This window comes from Cynocephalus volans, chromosome 1, assembly GCF_027409185.1.
Source record: "Cynocephalus volans isolate mCynVol1 chromosome 1, mCynVol1.pri, whole genome shotgun sequence".
NCBI lineage: Eukaryota > Metazoa > Chordata > Mammalia > Dermoptera > Cynocephalidae > Cynocephalus > Cynocephalus volans.
In genome coordinates, this window is record NC_084460.1 from 52,220,034 (window position 1) to 52,239,027 (window position 18,994).

An 18,994-nucleotide genomic window follows, 5' to 3' on the forward strand; every position below is an offset into this window, starting at 1 on the left:
ATGTTGCTTTTTTGGCTTTGAAATATATCTTGGAGATCATTTCATGTCAGTCAGCACACATATGTTACTCTCATTCTTGATGGCTCTGTAGTTTTCCTATGTGTGATGAGCCCATAAGTGACTAAACCAGCCCTCTATGGAGGTGCATTTGAGCAGTTTCTCGTCCTGAAACTACAAACAGAGATACAGCAAATACCCCTATAAATGAGCAAGGATATCATGGAATCAGTTCCCACATGATAAGTGGTTAGTCAAGGAGTGCTTGCATTTAAAATTTTGAATAATCTTTTTTTTTTGGCAGCTGGCTGGTATGGGGATCTGAAAGCATTTTAAGTTTTGTTAGATGACTTTCACATTGTCTTCCAAAGAGAACATACCAAATTCCTAGTCCCAACAGGTTCTACTTACTCCCCAGCATTTTGTATCATCTAACTTTTTGATCTTTGCTCATCTGAAAAGGGCACGTGCTGTCTTAGTTTTAGTTTGCATTTCTTTGCATGAAGTAGAGCAGCTATTCATATGTGTAAAGGCCATTTGAAAACACACATGAAGACCTGGAGTGAAGAAAGGTCAAAGGGAATAGAAGCCTTACCACAAAGAAGCTGACAACAGGGCAAGCAAAAGCGAAGAGTCCAAGGGCAGACAGTCATGAATGGAAATAGAAATGACAGTTTTACTAAGAGGCAAGTTGCTTGCAGCTAAGGGTATATATAGAAATGGATTGGTCAGGGGAAATAACTCCTTACAGCCACTACAAGAGCTTTGATTCTTGACCTGTACGTCAACTCACTATTACACTAGTCTAAACATGTTTGCGTGACTCTCACATTCCTGGGGGTCCTTTTGACCATGGCATTCACAGAAGACGCAGGTGAGGAGGCAAATCTCAGCATCACAGACCGTGGTGGTGGGGGGGGGCTTCTATTAGAGGGACTGAAAAATGGTTGTGGTCTTTAAAGTGTTAAAGTCTAAGTTGTCAGGTAGAGGGGTTCTCTAAACAGCAACAAAAGAAGCTACTCTCAGGCAGTAGCCACACTGATTTGGCATTATCTTTTTGTTAGTGCATTAGAAGACAAATCCGCTACCCGAGAATTTGCCAGCGTCCTGTAGTGGGAGCGACATGCCCCATCAGAAACTGAAAATGCCCTCAGAAATCTCACCTCGAGTCTAGACTTTTTTCAAAGAAGGACTTCTGTTTCTGTTTTCTTAGCAATGTTTGACCACTAAAATCCCTACAAAAAGGAAAAAGTAAAAATTTGGAGAAACACAAAATTAATGTTATGGTCTTTTTGAAAAATATCTTTATGCTACTTCAAAAATGTTAAGAAAATGTGTGCGGAAGGCAGGAGGCTTTTTAAAATCAAGTCAAGACCCATGGTTTTATTTTAATCCCCTTCTTGCAGGCACATTGCTAGTCCTAGGAGAGGCTCCAAACTATAGAAAACATTTTCCATTAGTAATGATGAAACCATCCAAGAATATTCATCCAGCTGATGTGTGAAGAAGGGCTGGCGGCCCATAGCTGGGGCCCTGTCATTGTCCCCACATTTTTTTCCTCCTGTGTTTCCCATTAGCTCAGACCTTGAGGAGCAGATCAGTTTGCACAGACTCACAAATGTTCTCTTCTCCCACCAGCTGTGGCTGCCAGCTCTGCTGAGCCCTTGCCTCCCAGAGCAACCGAAATCTCTCTCATACAGTCTGCCCCTTACTGGATTGAAAGCAATTTGAGGGCAAGTTCTAGGTTTTGTTATTGTTGGATTTGGCTTTGTGGTGTTTTTAAGTTTTTTAACCAAATCATTTTGTGTGCATGAAGTGAAAAGCCAAATAGTTCTAACAGGCTCATAATGAAAACCAGCAGGCCCATATCACCCTGGCCTTCCACTTGCTAGAGACAACGATTTTAACAGTTTGAACCGTTTCTTCTAGTATTAATCTCTGTATTTCCAAATAATGTGGTTACATTACTTTTTTCTTGTTTTTTTCACTTCTAGATATTATCTATTGATTTCCTTCTAAGGAAGAAAGGATTTAGCTCTAATCATCTTCCTCTCAACCTCATCCCAAGCACAGATCTTCTTCCCCCTCCCTCTCATAGAGTTAGGTCATAATTTTTGGCTATATTAGTATCCTTTTGCATGATTAAGACTACTAAAGTATTGCTTACAGCTGTGCCTCGGGTGTTCTGTGATTCTATTTCCCTTTTATGCATGACCCTTTTTATGCCCTAGAGTTACTAAATCTTAGCATTTTGTTTGCTTGGTTTCTTATGTATCTATCATGAATTGAGCCCCAGACCCTGAAAAAGTGTAAATCTCAGCACATTCACACACATTGGGCGATCTGGGATTTTAATGGTTTTCTTAGAGAGGTCCCTCCTGGAGCTCTGTTCTGCTGCTTCTCTCTGACTGACTGCTGTGCAGGTCTGTTGCACCACTGTCACCGCAGGAAGGCTCTTCACTGATGTCTTCAGAACTCCCTTTTCTCTCTTCTGGATCGGATCTCCTCTGTCTCTATTCTGGATCTCTAGCTTCCTCTTTCTTGTCTTACTACCTCATTTGGGGAGAGCACATCCTTTAGCAGGTCTCTGAGAAAGGAATATATGGGACGTGATTTTTCTGAGAACTTTATATATCTGAAAATGTACCATTCTGCCCTCACACTTTATTGATAGCTGTATTGAGTATAAGAGATAAAGTTGAAAATTATTCTGAGGATTTTGATAACATTTGTTCTACTGATTTCCAGCTTTTACTATTGCCTTTAAGAAATCTAATGCCACTCTAAATCCTGATCTTTTTCTTTTTTATTTCTAGAAAAGTCTTTCAACTTTTATTTCCAACCTTCTTGATTTTTTTTCTACTAGCGTATTTGTAATTTTCAAGAGTTCTTTCTTTTTCAGTTATTATTATTTGTTTATAGCAAACTGTTCTTGTTAGGTGTATTTTTCCACCGAGGATATTACAGATCTTTTTTGTTATCGTGTCATTGTTATTGCGTAAGTTCTTTTTTGTCGTTCCATGAGAGGAACTGGAAAGTGGTGGTGGTATTTAAAGGGTTAAGATTGTTTTCACTGAGGATATTATAGTTCTCTGTTGTTGTTGTTTCCTCTGTATTATCTTCTATCTGCTAGTCACTTTGGATGAGGTTTGGTCTCTGTCATGTTAGAGGCTTTCCTTACCTGTCTGGAGTTCCTTGACAGCTTTTATGTATATATGAGTGAGCTCTAGAAACCTGACGGGAAGCTGCATATGTATATGAGGTAGTGTTGGTTGTATGATGAGTTTCTATGTAACCTAATTGGGTAGGGACCTAACAGATGCCTGTTTCCAGCTGTTAGTATCGTTGCTAGTTGGGCTTGTTTCTCTGGAGAGGACTCTGCCAGTCTCCTGCCTGGCAGCATAAGCCTGGCTGCCATTTCTCTAGAAGTCAAGTGGAGAAGGAGACTGGCAATCTCAATGTGTATGTAGACTTTTACTTACCACCTATATGTTTAGCATGATACTTTGCCCTGGGCTGTCCCTGAGTCCAAAGATATCCACGATAAACTTTTGTTTTTTTACAGGGGTTAGGGAGAGGATCAGGTGGGTAGAACTCCTTTTACAGATTTGTAAAATTTTTCAAAGATCCTCCCGTTCTCAGCCCCACTGTCTCCTGCCTTCTGAGGCGCTAGGGCCACCACTTCCTACCTTTGGGGGGGTCATTGGCACGGGTAGACTTGCTTTGGAGCTCAACCCTGAGACCAGCCTGCCATTACTTTGCTTCCCGCTTTTTGTAATCTGCTGTCTATGATAACTTGCCCAGATTCCAGAATTTTGCTGACATCTCTTGTGGCTGTATTTTCATCTCCTTTTCTGTTTATCCATGTGATTTTGTGCCTTCTTATTCTTTTCCCATAATATATTGGGACTTCAGAAGGAAGTGGAGGTAAAAGCATGCATTCACCTGCCCATCTTGGTTGGAAGTCTGGATGGCCTTCTTTCCAAGGCACCCAGTATAGTACCTGGCACGGGAGTGGTGCTCAGTAAATGCATGTAGGTCTTCAGTCGATTTTCACAGAAGTAGTGATCACCTAAGTTTGGTTAGATTTGTTTTTCCTCCTGGGGGATTAAGAAAATACCAAATGTAAGAGTAAGGGTAGCAGGTTATTAATATCCCCTAGGAAATAAACACCACATCACCAGGGAAAAAGACTCATCCTCACTGAGAGTTTATTTAAAGCCAATCCTCTTAAAATACATCATTGATTCCCTCTGAATCACTTACCAGGTTTAGGTCATTTTACTGGTGTGGAAGCTGAAGCTGGTGAGGATGGGGTGGGGTTGGGCTCCAGAGCTGACATGGAGAGCCCTGGGTACCTGCGTGAGGCTGCAGGTCTCCCAGTCTCCCTGGCCTTTGTTAGATTACAAGCTTGAGATGAACTCTGAAGGGACCTGTGCCAGACCCTGTGGCTCCCTATTCAGGGACAGCACTTGTCCTCAAGGCCCTCCTAGAGATAGCCTGGCTAGTAGAAAACAGTTGTCCTCAAGGTCACAGGTCTGTCTGCTTTGCCCATCTTATTAGGAAAACAGTCATCAACATAAAAATTCCAATTTAGAGTGTATGGTTTTCATCTTGATACTTGAATTCAGAGCCTCCACCAGGACTCAGAGCATGTATTCATTTAACTGGCATTTATGGAGCTCCTACTATGTGCCATGTGCCATTCTACACCCTGGGCGATCTAGTAGGGAACGAGACAGACAAGTCTTGTTCCCCATTAGACCCCTCATTGCATAGAATGTCCTGGAACTCAGTCTAGAGGAGAGAGGCTGACAACAAATAAGGACACTAACAAACAGGGTATTTTCAGAATGCAGATTCTGATAAAAGCTGTGGCGAAGATAAAAAGTGTGCCGAGGTGGGACACAGCTGAAACGGTGGGGACCCCTTTTTTGGGGGTAGTTGGGAGTGATGAGGGGGGCAGAGCATTCCAGGGAGGGGGGAGCTAATGCAAAGACCCTGAGAGAGACCGGGTTCAAAGTGATTAGGTGTCAAGGAGGGAAGAGGAGGGTCCGCCTGGAAGCTTAGATGGTTAGTTCTTGGGCATGTTGACAGGTGATTTACTCCCATCCTCACATCCCTTTAAGAGGGGTTATATGTGTGAGAAGGAACTGGTTTTTAGTTACTTAAGGCCATCAAGAGCGGATTGCAGGTCTCACTTCTGTCCAGGTTCACCCCCCTTAAGTGGGAACAGCCCCTCCCCCCTGGCTCCCCATCTGTGACACCAATAATGGCAGTCAATCTTCCCCTGCCAGGGCCCTAATGCAGTTCCACGTTCTGCGTCAGAAGGCCCCAGTTCCTGGCGCCTGAGTCACCCGGGCCCCCAGGAGAGGACGCACAGCCAGGGCGGTGTGCTGGCAGCCGCGTCACCAAGCCACACGCGGCTCCTCGGCCCAGCAACACCGCTGGGAGATTAAACACATGCGCTTAGAGAAAGGCAAAGAAATAACTTCTTTTGATAACCAGCATCTGTTAGTTAATGGGCCTTTGAGAGCTGTATACAATTTAAACTTTTTATTAAAAAAAAAAAAAGCTCATTTACTCTCTTGGGAGTCACGCTATGAAATTATCAACTGCACAAGCTTTCTTCCCCCTTCTAAACGTGACTGAACATACAATGGAGAGCATTAATTTTGTTTGTTTTGTTTTGAGCTAGGGCTCTGGGTTTCCTTTCTGCTCTGTGGACAAAAGCTCTCTCAGGTTTTATGGGGAAGGGAGAGACTACAGGTCGTGCCTGCTGGCCCCTGACCCTGTCCCCGGAGAGTCTCCTCAGCCCTCAGTCTCTGAAACGGCCCCTCCTTACGTCAGCACAGAGCCTGGGAAGCGCTGACCTCCTGCCCAGGAGAAAGGGAACCGTTCCCTTTCCTCGGCCTCCATAATTCCTGTCAGCATCGACAGCCACAGAACTTAGACGCCCCAGCAAGGAGAGCGTGGCCAAATCCAGTCAAGGGGAGCCAGGACTTCTCTCTTGTTCCCCACACACCTTCTCATTAGAGATGGCTCATGCCCAGTTCTGTGAAGCAGCACCAAATTGCTTTCCCCAAATACAGTCAAGGAACCCCACTTCCTCTGGGAGCCTGTGGGCCAAGAGATAGAGGCCCAGATCTCAGGCTCAGGGGTCCAGCTGCTCAGGTTTGAATCTGGGTCTTTACTTATTGTGTGACCTCAGGCAAGTCCCTTCTCTCTGAGCCTTAGTATCCTTGTATGCAAGATGCAGACAATCACAGCCCTTTACCTGACTCGGGTAGGCCTCCCGGGGGGTGTCGCACTGGCATATGGCAGTGGCCTGTTCACAGGTCTCAGTGGGAGGCTTAGTGGGATCATCCACATTTGTTATGTCAGCACCAGGCACTCCTGACCCTACAGGGAAGACTGCAGTGAGTGAGTCCAGGTCCCTTCCTTTTCCTGTGGAGTTTGCATGCTAGTCAGAGTAAGTGTGAACAAACAAGATCATTTCAGACAGTGATTAATATACATTATGAAAAACATAGACCAGAGTAATGCGATGGATGGGTAGGACAAAGGAAGGGGGGCTACTTCTGGCGGCTGCTAATGGTGGGCCTCCTTGAGGAGGTGACATTTGGTCTGAGACTTGAATGAAAAGAGCCAATATTCTGAAGGAAGAGATATCAGGCAGAGCCAAGGGCATGTGCAAAGGCCCTGAGGCAGCACAGCTTGGTGTGATCAGGAAACAGAAAGAAGGCCAGTGCAGCCAGGGCATGGGGAGGCCTGGCCCAGTAACAGTGAGCCAGAAGCTGGGACTTTACTAATTGCAGTGGGAGCCCCCGGGGAGTTGAAGCAGGGCAGGGCGGTGGCGTGGGAGCATGACTGAGCAAGCTGGAGTTTACCTCTAAGGTTTATTCTTTCACACATCCTCTGAAAGACACTTCACTTCCTTTCTTTAGAACCATAATCCCCTTGGTTAACTTTAATAACCAGCGAGGACATTTTCCAGGCTGTTTAATTTTATTAAAAGATTCAAATTTGATGATAAATGGTATCATGGTTGCTTCAAGCCTCAGATGTAAGACTGACTCAGCCATGGACATATTATCGACACCCACTGTTATCCCCACCAGGAACTTCCCCCACCCTGGTGTAGTCTAAGACCGTAAATAATCTAATTATTCCTTGTACTTTGGCAAATATGCCAGAAACACTTATAGCTGTCTGAGACCTACAGAGAATATTAACTTGGTGTTGCTTTTTTTTTTTTTTTTTTTCAAGGAGAATGGGTAGTAAGTTAGAGCAATTTCAGTGGACTGATTGAACCCTATGCAATTTCAGGGAGGACAAGGGCTTCCCTCTGAAAGCATCATTAGCCTCACAGACAATGGTTCAAAATCTGTGATAAGAGCCAGAGATAGGGCTCGGGGGGAGGAAGGAGGCTGTGAATCATCGGAACACTGTCCCGAGAACTCTAGAGCCCACCAGGATGCCAGTTAATTTTGCAGTGTACAGATGAGGGCCTGGGAACACAGGCAGGGTCCTTGGAGGGGCACAGTCTGTCCCCACCATGATGACAGCCTCCTCCGAGTACAGGGCGCCCGTACATTAGCATTCTGGCATGAAGGCTGGGCAAGGCAAAGCTTCCTGTCTCCTGTGTCCAGATGTTGCTATCTAGCCTGATGACCCTGACCTCTCCTAGGGAGGTCCCAAAGACACATACTTGGGGTTCGATCCATCTCCATCAGTGAAGCACAGGGAAGCTTGAAAACAGAGGACGGCTGTGCAGGGCTAATTACAGAGCATGTTAGTGTTACCGCTATCATTAGTATTAATTACTTTCCAAAGGCTGGGAACGCTGCTTTCCTCCAAAGACCTGCCCCTGGCAGTGGTGCATGCTGGCTTTCGCTCGGCATGGGCGAGGGAGGCTGGGAGGCCACAGCCTGCTTGGGGGAGGCCACACTTCTCCACTCAGATGGAGCCCTGTTCCTTCGTGTGCTGGCCCAGGAGGGCTGGATTTATTTGCACGCAGTGTCGACAGCTTGAGGTCTGACTTGCAGAAGCACAGACAGATGCAAACGAATGCCAGCACTCAGAACTCAAGAAAGCCGGGTTGCCCCCGAAGAGACAAGCCCTCTGCCAGAAAGCTGAGAAGTACTGAAAGCCTGCAGTGGCATCTTTAATTCATTGCCCCGTTTTGAGTTTGTATTGCTAAATTCAAATTAATAATCTTTAAACAACAACCCACAGACTCGGCAGAGCAGCAGGCATCGTCCCTAGGCAGGATCTCAGGTGTCTCGCTCTCATTGCACAAAATCTCCAGGGCACAGGAAGAGGAGGGCTGGGGCTGTCAGACAGGGAGTCTCAGGGTGGTCCCCGACCGGTGCCTGTGAGAAGGAAAGAACAGAAGTCGGGAGTGAGCGTTTAGGAATTCATGTAGCAATCAACATCGCTGCCACATCCAGGCGCATGGCATAGACTTTGCAGGCGCTGCTAGGTTCAGGTGCTGATCTGCTTGGGACACAGACTGAGTTTAGAAGCAGTGGTACTGTGTGTCCATCCACGACAGGGTAGAGAAGATTGGTCCTGCCCCACGGACAGCTCGAGGGGCTCAGTGCCAGGAGGAATCCGCAGGCTCAGACGGGTGTCCAGAGGCACAGTCTTGAAGTGGAAGACCAATGTCATAGCCACCAGAGGAAGGCCAGCCCTAGAACTAGGAGCAGAAAGGGGAGAGGGGCTACAGGTGGACAGGGGCCTCCACCTCTGGGGGGTTTCTGCAGCGGAGGCCTGCGTTGCAGGGGCCTGGAGAGGTTGCCGGCCTCCCCGCCACAGAACACCAGGGGCGCTTGGTAGGAGGTGGGGCGCTTCTCCGGGGTGTCGGGACTTGACCCGTCGGTGGGCCTTTGTCCGATGAAGAGTAGACTTTGCCCTTGAGGGTCTTGCTCCATCTTGAAAAGCTCGTACTCCACGTGCGGGAGCCTGATGCCCAGTGCCAGGCACCCGTTGGTGGCTGTGACATCCCGCTCGGTGCCCACCGACCAGGCCCCTGGGCCCCCGCAGCTGCTTGGCTCAGAGAAGTTGAGCATGGCCGTGGTCGCCTGGTCCATGGGGGTCACGTGGGCCTCCGTGACCTGGAACACTAGCTCGGTGCCGCCGGGCACCCTGGCGGAGGGCGTGCCCCTGCTGTAGCGGCCAGCTGCGTGCACGGTGAAGGTGGGCTGCCGGCAGGCAGGGTCCGAGAAGTGCCGGTAAATGCCCTCCCAGGAGCGGCTGTGCCCGTGGAAGGTGAAGAGCCGGGTGAGGAAGAGCACGGCCGGGCGCACCTCGCAGCGTGTGCTGGCCCAGCAGCCGCCCAGGCGCAGCGGCAGGCTCGGCCGGGGGTGCAGCACAGGCGGCCGGTGCTCGTTGGAGCTCGCGATGAGGACGCAGGCCGGGCAGGGTCGGGAGTGGTGCTGGCGAGACACAAAGGGGAAAGGGTGGTTGGCACAGGTGGAGAGACCGGGGTGCAGTCTGGAGTGGAACCCCAGCTCTGTAGGCAGTCATCACCCGTCTGTCTCCCTCAGCCCCTGCCCCAGCCTGCCCCTGGGCCTTTGCACGTGCTGTCCCTGCCACCTGGAACTCCCAGCCAGAAAGTCTCAGCTCAAAGACAGGCCCCGAGAGACCTTTCCTGGTTGACAATGTAAAGTAGCCCCCAGGGACGATCACATCACCCTCTTTTATTTTCTGCATCGACATAGCATTCCCTAATATTTACTCGTCTCTAGAAAGCTGGGGCTGTTCCCCTATGGCTATTGGATCCTGCCAGGGTCTAGCACAGCACAAGCTCCCTTTACAGTTTTTCTTTTTCCTTGCTCATGGTTCCTTTCCTTCACTCTTTTAGGTGCTTTCTAAGTGCCAGGAACTATGCTAAGTGTTCCCATGCAACCACTACATGTTATGGCCTAGGAAGCTGAACCCAGGGGCCAGCTGGTGGGCCTAGGTTGTCCAGCTTGGAAGTGGCAGAGATGAGCCTAAACGCAGCCTGGCTTAAGCCTTGCCTGTCAGACACCCTCCCCCGCCCCCATCTGTACTGAAAGCCTCAGGGCACTTTTGCATCTCCCCTGCTGGGTGGCAAATGGAGGCTGTTTATCTTTCGGCAATTCATGTTGGAAGGTGAACATCCTTTGCTCCACTCCTTCGAAAGTGAAAGTAGCAACAAGGATCAAAAGCCATCCAAATATTAATGCCTTTGGAGCCCCATTGTGCAGAGTCTGTGCGAAGGAGATAGTGGAAAAGTTGTAAAGAGCTCTGGCTCAAAGATGTTCACTGCAGTGTTATTTATAATAGGGAAAACCAGCCAGATTGCCTTAGGCTATGAACTGGTTTTCCTCTGTGTTCGGCCTTATTTACAGTTGCCACTGCCTTACAAAGTCTCATGAGCTGGGTTTACAGTAAAACATGTCAACAGGAGACAGATGCTGACCCAAATTGTGTGGGAGTAGTCAGCCTGCATTTTGGAGTGAAAAAGCTCAGTAGAGGCCAAAAGGAAACAGATACAGATGTCTTCATGGTGTTTGGTTTTTTGTTTTTTAAAGGGAGCTGCTGCCTAGCATTTTGTCCAAAGCATCAAGCTGAAAGGTAAATGGCCTTGGAGCAGACAATTGTCAAAGCTGACATGGGACTAGCAAACACCCTCTACTTTTGCCATTTCAGAAGGAAACTTAGGGTCAGGGGTCCAAGAGGACACACAAGGAAAAGAGGGCATTTTGAGGGCCCATCTAGGAAATCAGTTCCAATATATTTTTTCTTGGAAAAAAAAAAAAAAAGCCAAAAAAAAAAAAAATTTCCATAGATTGCTGCTGGGTGAGTGAATTTCATAACAAATGAGTGACATTTGAGAGTTCTAGTTCAGAAAGAAACTATTGGATGATGGAGAACAGCTTTTTTTTTTTTTTTTTTGGATTGCCACATTTTATAAGCTCTTTTTATTTATTATTATTATTAACTTAAACTTTCCTTGATTTCCATAATATAGGAGACCATATTATTTTGGGTGTGGGAGATTTTGACCCAGAGCATTCAAAGGCACTTTAAAATGCTAGTAAATGGCTGCAAAAATGTTTGTGATGGAAAGAAGCAAGTTCAGTAGTTAGCTAGAGTGTCAGTAATTGGGATGCCTGCTGATAAGAGTCTACTCTAATTTAGGCATTTTAACCACATTCTGACTGTTGTCACACTAATGTGTATTGACAGGACATAATGTATTACATCAAAATAATCCTAGAGCTGCCCTTGCCCACCAAACACACACACACACACACACACACACACACACACACACACACACACACACACACAGCGCCTCTATACAGAGGACATTTGGGGATGCAGCTGGTAATTTGGGGCAGGTGGTTTTCTGTGTAGCAGAAACAAGTTGAGAACCAGCAACCTTTTAAGGAGAGAGAGGGGAGGGAAAAGGCATTTCGTTCTCTGGTGCTTTTGAAGGTGGTGAAATAAAGTTCCTGTCTCTATCGAAAATCTTCTGGGTGTCTTTTTGCAGAGGTCTGGAGTCGCATGTGTTAATAAACAAGGCCCCCAGCCAGTAGAATTCACACTTGTGTGGAAGCCAAACTCTTACTGGTTTAAGCCTGTTACATAAAGTTATTTCTCAAATAGCACATAACAGTTTCTAATTAACCTCCAGAGGTGACACCAGGCTCAGATGATTTTGGTTGAGTGTTGGCTGATTGATTAGGATTCTATATCGAGGCAATGAATTTGGGGATCAAATTGGTTTTAAATTAATTTCTAAAAATGTTTCTGTTTGCCATCTGGTTTGGGTCATGGGCAAGGCTTGGGTTCTGGACAGGATAAAGTAACAACTAATTCTTTATTTGGGGATTTATCTGCAACGTTTTCTTCTTTGAAATTATCTTCCTTTTTTTCTTCTGGAGGTGGGCAGTGGGTGAGCAGACATTTAATTTAATGTCTGTACATGGGGCACTGCCCACCTGTGCACACATTTCTGTGTGTTTTGCTTCTCAATCACATTTCAGGCTGGACTGGCCACCCGGGCTGGCCAGGCAGCAGGGAGGGCAGGGACGGTGATGGCCCTAGAGCTCTACCTGGGGAGACATGAAATTGTCAGTCCCTGCAGCCCCTGGGGATCTGTCCTCTTTGCATTCAGACAGTTGCCTCTCCTACTGAGGTGGTGGGGCCAGTAATTAACTCTCCACCTGTGCCATCTCTTCTCTAAGTAGAGAACCCAGACCAGCCTAGAACATTGTTTGCCAAAAAGGGAATAATTTTGAGGTCACAAAAAGAACTCAGAGGCTGATTTTCTGATTATGAGAACTTCTTGTCTCTGCTATCCATCTCCTGGGTTTGAAGGAGGGGAGGGCAGATGACTATTGGGCTTCTGTCTTGTCCCCAGTACTTCCTCCCTGGAACTCTGGTAAGTGGCTGCTCCCAGGGGTGAGATGTTGTCCCACCTGCTTTAGTTCTTTGAGTGTCACGTACACATTAGGCACTCAATACATGCTGAATGATGTAAGGGTGGCCTAAAGGCTCAAAGAACACTTGATAACAATGACAATTAATCCATCACCATCTCTCCATCCACCCATCCTTCTATCCTTCCATCTATCCATCCATCCTTCCACCCATCCATCCATCCTTCCACCCATCCATCCATCCTTCCATCTATCCATCCATCCTTCTATCCTTCCATCTATCCATCCATCCTTCTATCCTTCCATCCATCCATCCCTCTCTCCTTCCATTCATTCATTTGCACTTTCAAAAAATAATCATTGGGTGCCTTGTACAGAAGTTCTTTACCTGGAGTCCTAACCTCAACTTCATTTTTAATAACCATTAACTAATAAGTTAACATTTCTTCTAACCGTGAATGTCGGCAACAAACCCCAGTAGCATCAGCAGAACCTCTGACTTTGTCGTCAATATCACATTAGCAGTGTTGCAAATACTGGAAACACCGTGTACGCTCATCACTGCTTTGGAATGAGGGTGAATGAAGAATTCATATTCATAGTATTCCTATATCACAAGTTAATGTTTTAAGACTTAGGTAACTTTGAAAAGAATCGGTTTTCACCTAAATCATATATATTTTATCTTATGCTTTTAAAAACATTTTTCTGAGGAGGGGTCCGTAGGCTTTAACCAGCCACCAGAAGAGTCTCTGGCACTGGAAAGGTCAAGAGTCTGCACCTTCGTACTAGCCACGCTCTGAGCTATGTGCCTGGAGTACAGCACACAAAAAAGTTAAGTTTCTTTCTGCCTGTTTGCTCATCAGACAAAAAAGTGCTACTAGATCTTCCCCAAATTAGTACGGTATGTTTGTGTTGGCTTCATTTAAAATCTAGGTTAATCGGCTTAGGTGAAACTCACTTGGGAGTCTAGGGGGAGCATCTTGAAGACAGGGCAGTTCCCTTTAGACTGCAGCCTCCCCACCAGAGGGTGGCCCATGGGCCATTGGGAGCTTGCTAGAAATGCAAAACCCCAGGCTCCGCCCAGACCTGCCAGACCCAACTCTGCACTCTAAACAGATGCCGACTGCTCCGCTTCCAGGTCAGCAGTGAGATTTCCACTGAGACTTTGATGGGAGTGGCATCAGAGGGGTGTGCAGCAGCCCCACCAGCACCCTGGAGGAAAGCGACCCTCTCTCTAATTCATTCACCAACACTTATTGGCCCTGATCATGTGCCAGATCCTGGGTTAGGAGGTCGCAGCAGCCCTACCCTTGTGGAGGGTCTAGGGCTGGAGGCAGGAGTCCATACACAAACAGACAATAGAGCTTCAGCACTTATTGGGTGCTGAGAAGGTCACAGGGAGGAAAAACCTGCCCAAGCCCATGGGCCCACGTGGGGCAGAAATGGGATCTTGCAGGGCCCCGGAGGACCAAATCTGGAGCATGTGGGCTGGGGAGGATGAGACCCAGAAGGCTGACTAGTGTTTCCTTCTGGAAAAAGCCAGCCACCTTGTAAAGGCCTGAGGAAAGATGTCTCAAGCAGAGACATGCAAATGTCCTGAGGCAAGCTGACGGGAGTGGGGCAGCAGTGATAAGAGCAGGGCAGGCAGAGCCCTAGGAAGGGACCAGATCATATGGGGCCTACTGGCCAGGGGCCCAGACTCACCAGGGCGCTCTGCAATGGGCGCTGGTAGCCGGTGGGCCGGTAGTGTCGCCTCTCTGCCTGGTCGGTGTGGATGTCCCCTAGGTACAGCTCCTCCACCAGCCATGGTGCGGCCCCGGGCTGGGGCTGCAGGTGGCGCTGCACACGAACCAGGCTTAGCTCATGCATGGTGAAGCCCAGTGCCTCCATGCAGTCCCCCTGGGCCCGGGCACTCAGCAGCTCATATAGCGCCCCAGGCAGCCAGGCCCGGGTTGGGGGCAGACGCTGGGCGCAGTCCTGGCCAGCCTGGGTCAGGTTGAGACGCCCGCTGACATCGAGCAGGGCATGGCGGCTGTGGAAGACGATGCCCACCTTGTGCAGGTGGTAGTCAGCCTCAGTGGCACCCTGGGTGACCCAGGAGGCCCGGCGCAGGCGAATTTTGCCCTTGATGAGCAGCGAGTGGGCAGGTTCCTGGCAGAAAGGGTCCCCGTAGTAGAATTGGTAGGCTCGGAAGAGGCGGTTGGGGTAGAAGGTGTAGAAGCGGGTGAGGAACTCTGGTCCTGGGCGCACCTCGCAGCTGCGGGCAGGGGTGGGAGTCGGGGAGGAGCAAGGAGATGGGGGTTGGGCAGAGAAGTGAACACCAGCACCATGAGCCCCTCTCCCTGTGGGGCTGGGCTCCTGCCTCCCCAGCCCCAATTTCAGACCTCAGCTCAGTCCTGGGCCCCTACAGCATCAGTTTCTCTGACTGGTCTTAGTCAGGCCCAACTTAGGGGCCAGGGACCTTCTGCTCAATGCCTTGCAGCCTCAACAAAAGCCGTCTAGTTCTTCTTTCATTCAATCTTAATTGCCCTAATTGGAGGCTCCTTTGCAAACTGTCTGGGTCTCACTGCACTGCAAGTTCTGGAAGGTTCTTTCCCATTGGGTTCCTGGGACCTGACTGGAGCCAGCACCCTCCCTGGGTCCTTACTAAGTGAACGAATGAGTCAGGGATGACAGTTGCTTACACTGTCTCCCCCTTTGATAGGCTGACTCCCCCACCAGGTTTCATCCATGTCTATGACAGGGCTTATTGATCTAAACCAGGAGTCACCAAACTTTTTCTGTAAAGAGTCAGATAATAAATATTTTTGTTTTTGCAGGCCAGATGGTTTCTGTTGCAGCTACTCAACATTGCTAAAGCAGCCATAGATAATGTATAAATGATGGGCATGGTTGTGTGCCAGTAAAACTTTATTTACAAAAACAGGCAGTGGGCTGGACTTGGTCCTCAGGCTCTCTTCCGTTGGTGATATGAACAAATCCAGGAGGTGATGGATAGGAGGCAAAGGGAAGCTAAATGACTCCTAGATCCACAGTCATACCCTGGGCTGGGGACTTCCTCACTGAGGGCTCAGATGGGGTGGATGAGTTTTGGGGGGGCTGAGGAAGAGCAGGTAGGTACCACCCCTACAATTTTACTCTAACCAGATACCACCTGTACTACTATTTTCTTGATATTTTTCATATCAGGGCTGTTGGAGCAGAGGAAACATGTTATCAATCAGCAAGGAAACAATGCCCTCTTTTCTTTCAATCTTTCTGAGAACGTTAAGGAGAAAGTCTCTGTTCGGAGATAATGTGTCTTCAACGCCAACCTCCCTTTTCTCCCGGGGAGAACAGACTCGGAGCCTTAGATAGGCAACGAATCTAGAGAGAACTTAATCGGGTTGTTTTGTTTTCACTGAGTTTCTTTTTACACTCACCCCTTACTTATGACAAGTGGCTCTATTCTCTATATCCAATGTAGTATTCTGCTTCCTTTAAAAATAATCATGGCACACTGTGCAGTTTATTGTGCACCAATTATACCTCAATGAAGGTGCAAAAGTAAATGTATATATTTAAGTAAATAAAAGCAAGTTGGTTTAAAGAAAAATAGTAAGTAAATACCAGTGCAGGTGTTAGTTTAAAATCAAAAGAGGCGGCCCACGTCGCCAAGGGTCTCAGACAAGATCTGGAGAAGGGATTTGCCTAAGGTCACATTAGACATCTCAGTAGTTCCCAGACTCTGGACCCTTTTCCATACTTTTCCCAGGAAGCAGCCAGGCCTGTCTGAGAGCGTGGCAGGGAACTTTCTAGGAAGAAAATTCTAGATGTTTCTTAGAAGGACTGCTCCAGAATGCTGTTGTTTCAGGGCAGGAGCAGTCTGCAACTAGTGTCCCCCCTCCCTGTGCCCCAGTTCTGTCTCAGAGTGACCCTGGCTAGTGGTTGGATTGATCCCAGCTGGACTGTGGGGTGGGGGGCTACGTGCAGCTCAGCAGAGCCTGGGAATGCGTTGGAAGCAGCTTTGCAGATTCATGTCTCCTCCCTCCACCCAAAGCACAAGCAGATGTTTGGCAGTCGGGTTTCTCCCTGACCTCAGGAGGTTCATGGAGGACACAGAGAGTCCGGTCCTTGACCCCAGAACAGGACTGGCCCAAAGGGGATGGCGGGGGAGGGAGGGAGGAGGCAGGTGTTGAGGAGGCCACAGCCTCCCTTCTCCCTACCCCACCCCCGGGAGGGGGCCTCAGCTGACTGCTGTGGGACTTGTGCACACAGATGAGAGCATGACATACAGCCCGTTGGCCGCAGAGCAGCAGCTGGGCCTCCGAAGTGTCTGGAGAGCCCGGCAGGTTAAAAAGAATTTTATGGGGACACCCAGGCTCTCTCTAGCCTGCCACTTCCTGCCTTAGGGCCTTTGCACCAGATGTGCCATCTGCCTGGTGCTTCCCTTGCCTTTTGAATGGCTGACTCCTCTACTTTCAGCTCTCAGCAGAATGCCACCACCTCCAAGAAGCCTCTCCTGACCACTCTAAACAATGCTCCAGGTCACTTGTTGTCATGTCCTCGGTTTTATTTCCTTCCTTGCACAGCTTAGCACTATCTCACTTCTAGTACTTATTTCTGTGTTTGCATGTTTAGTGCATGTCCCACTGCCAACCCCATGTGCCTAGCTGGTAATAGGCACCCAATAAGTGTTTGTATGATAAGTGCTCAATGTGTTCAATGAATGGATTTCATCCATTTGCTCTTTGTGATTGGGACGTGATGCTCAACACAGTCCCTGCCTCCCAGGTGCACTCTGCAGAGGGGAGGCAGGGAAAGCCACGTTTGGCAGGTAGCAGGTCTCTTGGACAGCTGGATGAATTATGTCCATTTTACAGACATGACACTGAGGCTCAGAAAGGGAGAAGTCTCCCAGACCAGGGGTCCATGGTCAAGGTGATGTGGGGTCTTACCCAGTGGAGATCCAGGGCCCGTCGAGGTGTGGAGGTAGGATTGCAGTGACAGGTGCTCCATTGGGCAAGGACTGCTGGCAGTGGGGTTTCCACCGCAGATGGCCACCTCTGGTTGTCCCGGTAGCCTCTGTGGTATGGGCTGCAAACCACACAGACCTGGGTGAGAGATCCCAGCATAGGACAGGTATTCCGCCTGCCCCACCCACCTGCCCAACCCCTCCAGGGCCATAGCTTGCAAGACATCAGGGAGCCAGGCAGGGCTATGCTCCCATCTTGGCTCCCCCTCAAGATGCCCAGCCTCACCTCGGGCTGACCCCAGTACTGGAGACAGTGAGAGGGTCCACATAGTGGGGTGGCTAGAATCAGCCTCCTGACTCTTCTCCTCCCGGGGTCCCAGATGTGATCTCCCTTAAATCCAAGCCTCCTAGAGGGAGACCACCCCAGATTCCAGGGCTAGGAAGCCTCTGAGAATTCGACATGAGAGTAGATTCCCAGAAGCCCAGGGTTTCTGCAGACTCACCTGCCATGTCCAGGCCCTGTGGGCAGTGGCTAAAGGACCATACACTCCTGGACAAGGTGCCCTCCAGACTCAGACCCCAGGAGTCGGGGGCAGTGGGACTCCAGCCCTTCCCAGAGCAGACCCCTCCCCTCCTCCAAGGAGCCAGTTTCTGTCTGACCTCTCCCAGCTTGGAGCAGCTGCCTGCTGCCCACCCTTGGGCCATGTGCTTTGTGTCTCACTGCAGCGCCAGGCCTGCCAGTTGTCCCTCTTTGTGGCTGTGGGCCCAGCCATCGCTCAGTAAGTGTGTGGTGGGTGGCTGAGCACACAGCCCCCCAGCAGTTGTCCGGCTGTGCATGAGGACAATGTGGGCCTCCCCTTCTCCCTGGAGCCAGGGGAGGAAGGTGACCAAAGCTAGGGCCAGTGCACGGGGCTCCTCGTGAGTGACCCCAGATGTGCTTGGCTCTGTCCTGGAGATGGGTCAAGCCAGGGCGTGGGACTGCTCACAGCCTCTCCTAGGGGCTGCTCCGAGGTGGGAAAGCCAAAGCCTTCAGCTGCTGAAGAGCAGCAGCTCCCCCCGAAACCGACATCTCCCCTCAGAGGCGACAGGCTCCAGACAGCCCAGATGGCTAGATGTCGTGGGAAGCTTGGCGGCAGACAGCACCCAAGTATCCCAGCGCTGATTATACTCGTGGCCCGGCTCCTACAGCTGGGCTTCCCAGCCTCGCTGCTGCAGCCCGAGTGGGTCAGGAGGGGCCCAGTCATCAGGGCACAGGTCTACCAGAGACATCTGTCAGCCAGAAGGCCTCGGCAAAGGTTGCAGGTGTAGAGGAGAATGGACGGCATCCCCCCCACGTCCTCACTGCACATTCACACCTGCCTGGCCAGGGTTCAGGAAGGGCCATGTGGCTAGGGGAGGTTTGGGGGTCCCACAGTGTCCCCTTGGAGCTGTCCGGCTGGACATGACCCTAAACTCTCCATGCCCCAGCAGCCTCTCAGAAAAGTGAGGCAGAGCAGATTCCTCACTTCTCTGGAGGCTGGGGGATCCCCCGTGAGCAGCAGAGAAGACAGGAGTGATGCTGTTGGTGACAATGGTGATGACAACCGAGTTCCTGTTAACCAAGCCTGGGCTCTGTGCATTT

The 18,994-nt window shown here is 49.3% G+C and overlaps 1 protein-coding gene across 1 annotated transcript; it reads right to left on the reverse strand.

The window, feature by feature from the left end:
* Window positions 1-8,666: 8,666 nt before the first annotated feature.
* APCDD1L (APC down-regulated 1 like) lies at window positions 8,667-17,702 on the reverse strand. The gene is made up of 4 exons (XM_063096037.1): window positions 17,660-17,702; window positions 17,357-17,495; window positions 14,124-14,676; window positions 8,667-9,437 (listed from the first exon to the last, which is right to left on the reverse strand). The coding sequence occupies exons 1-4, from the start codon at window positions 17,700-17,702 to the stop codon at window positions 8,667-8,669; spliced, it is 1,506 nt and encodes a 501-aa protein (XP_062952107.1).
* Window positions 17,703-18,994: the final 1,292 nt, after the last annotated feature.

Coding starts and splice junctions, on each gene's coding strand:
- APCDD1L (XM_063096037.1), bottom strand. CDS start 17,702: ATGTGGACCCTCTCACTGTCTCCAGTACTGGGGTCAGCCCGAG. Junction 17,496..17,659: donor AGTACTGGGGTCAGCCCGAG/GTGAGGCTGGGC, acceptor TGTGGTTTGCAG/CCCATACCACAGAGGCTACC. Junction 9,438..14,123: donor GCCCATTGCAGAGCGCCCTG/GTGAGTCTGGGC, acceptor GTGTCTCGCCAG/CACCACTCCCGACCCTGCCC.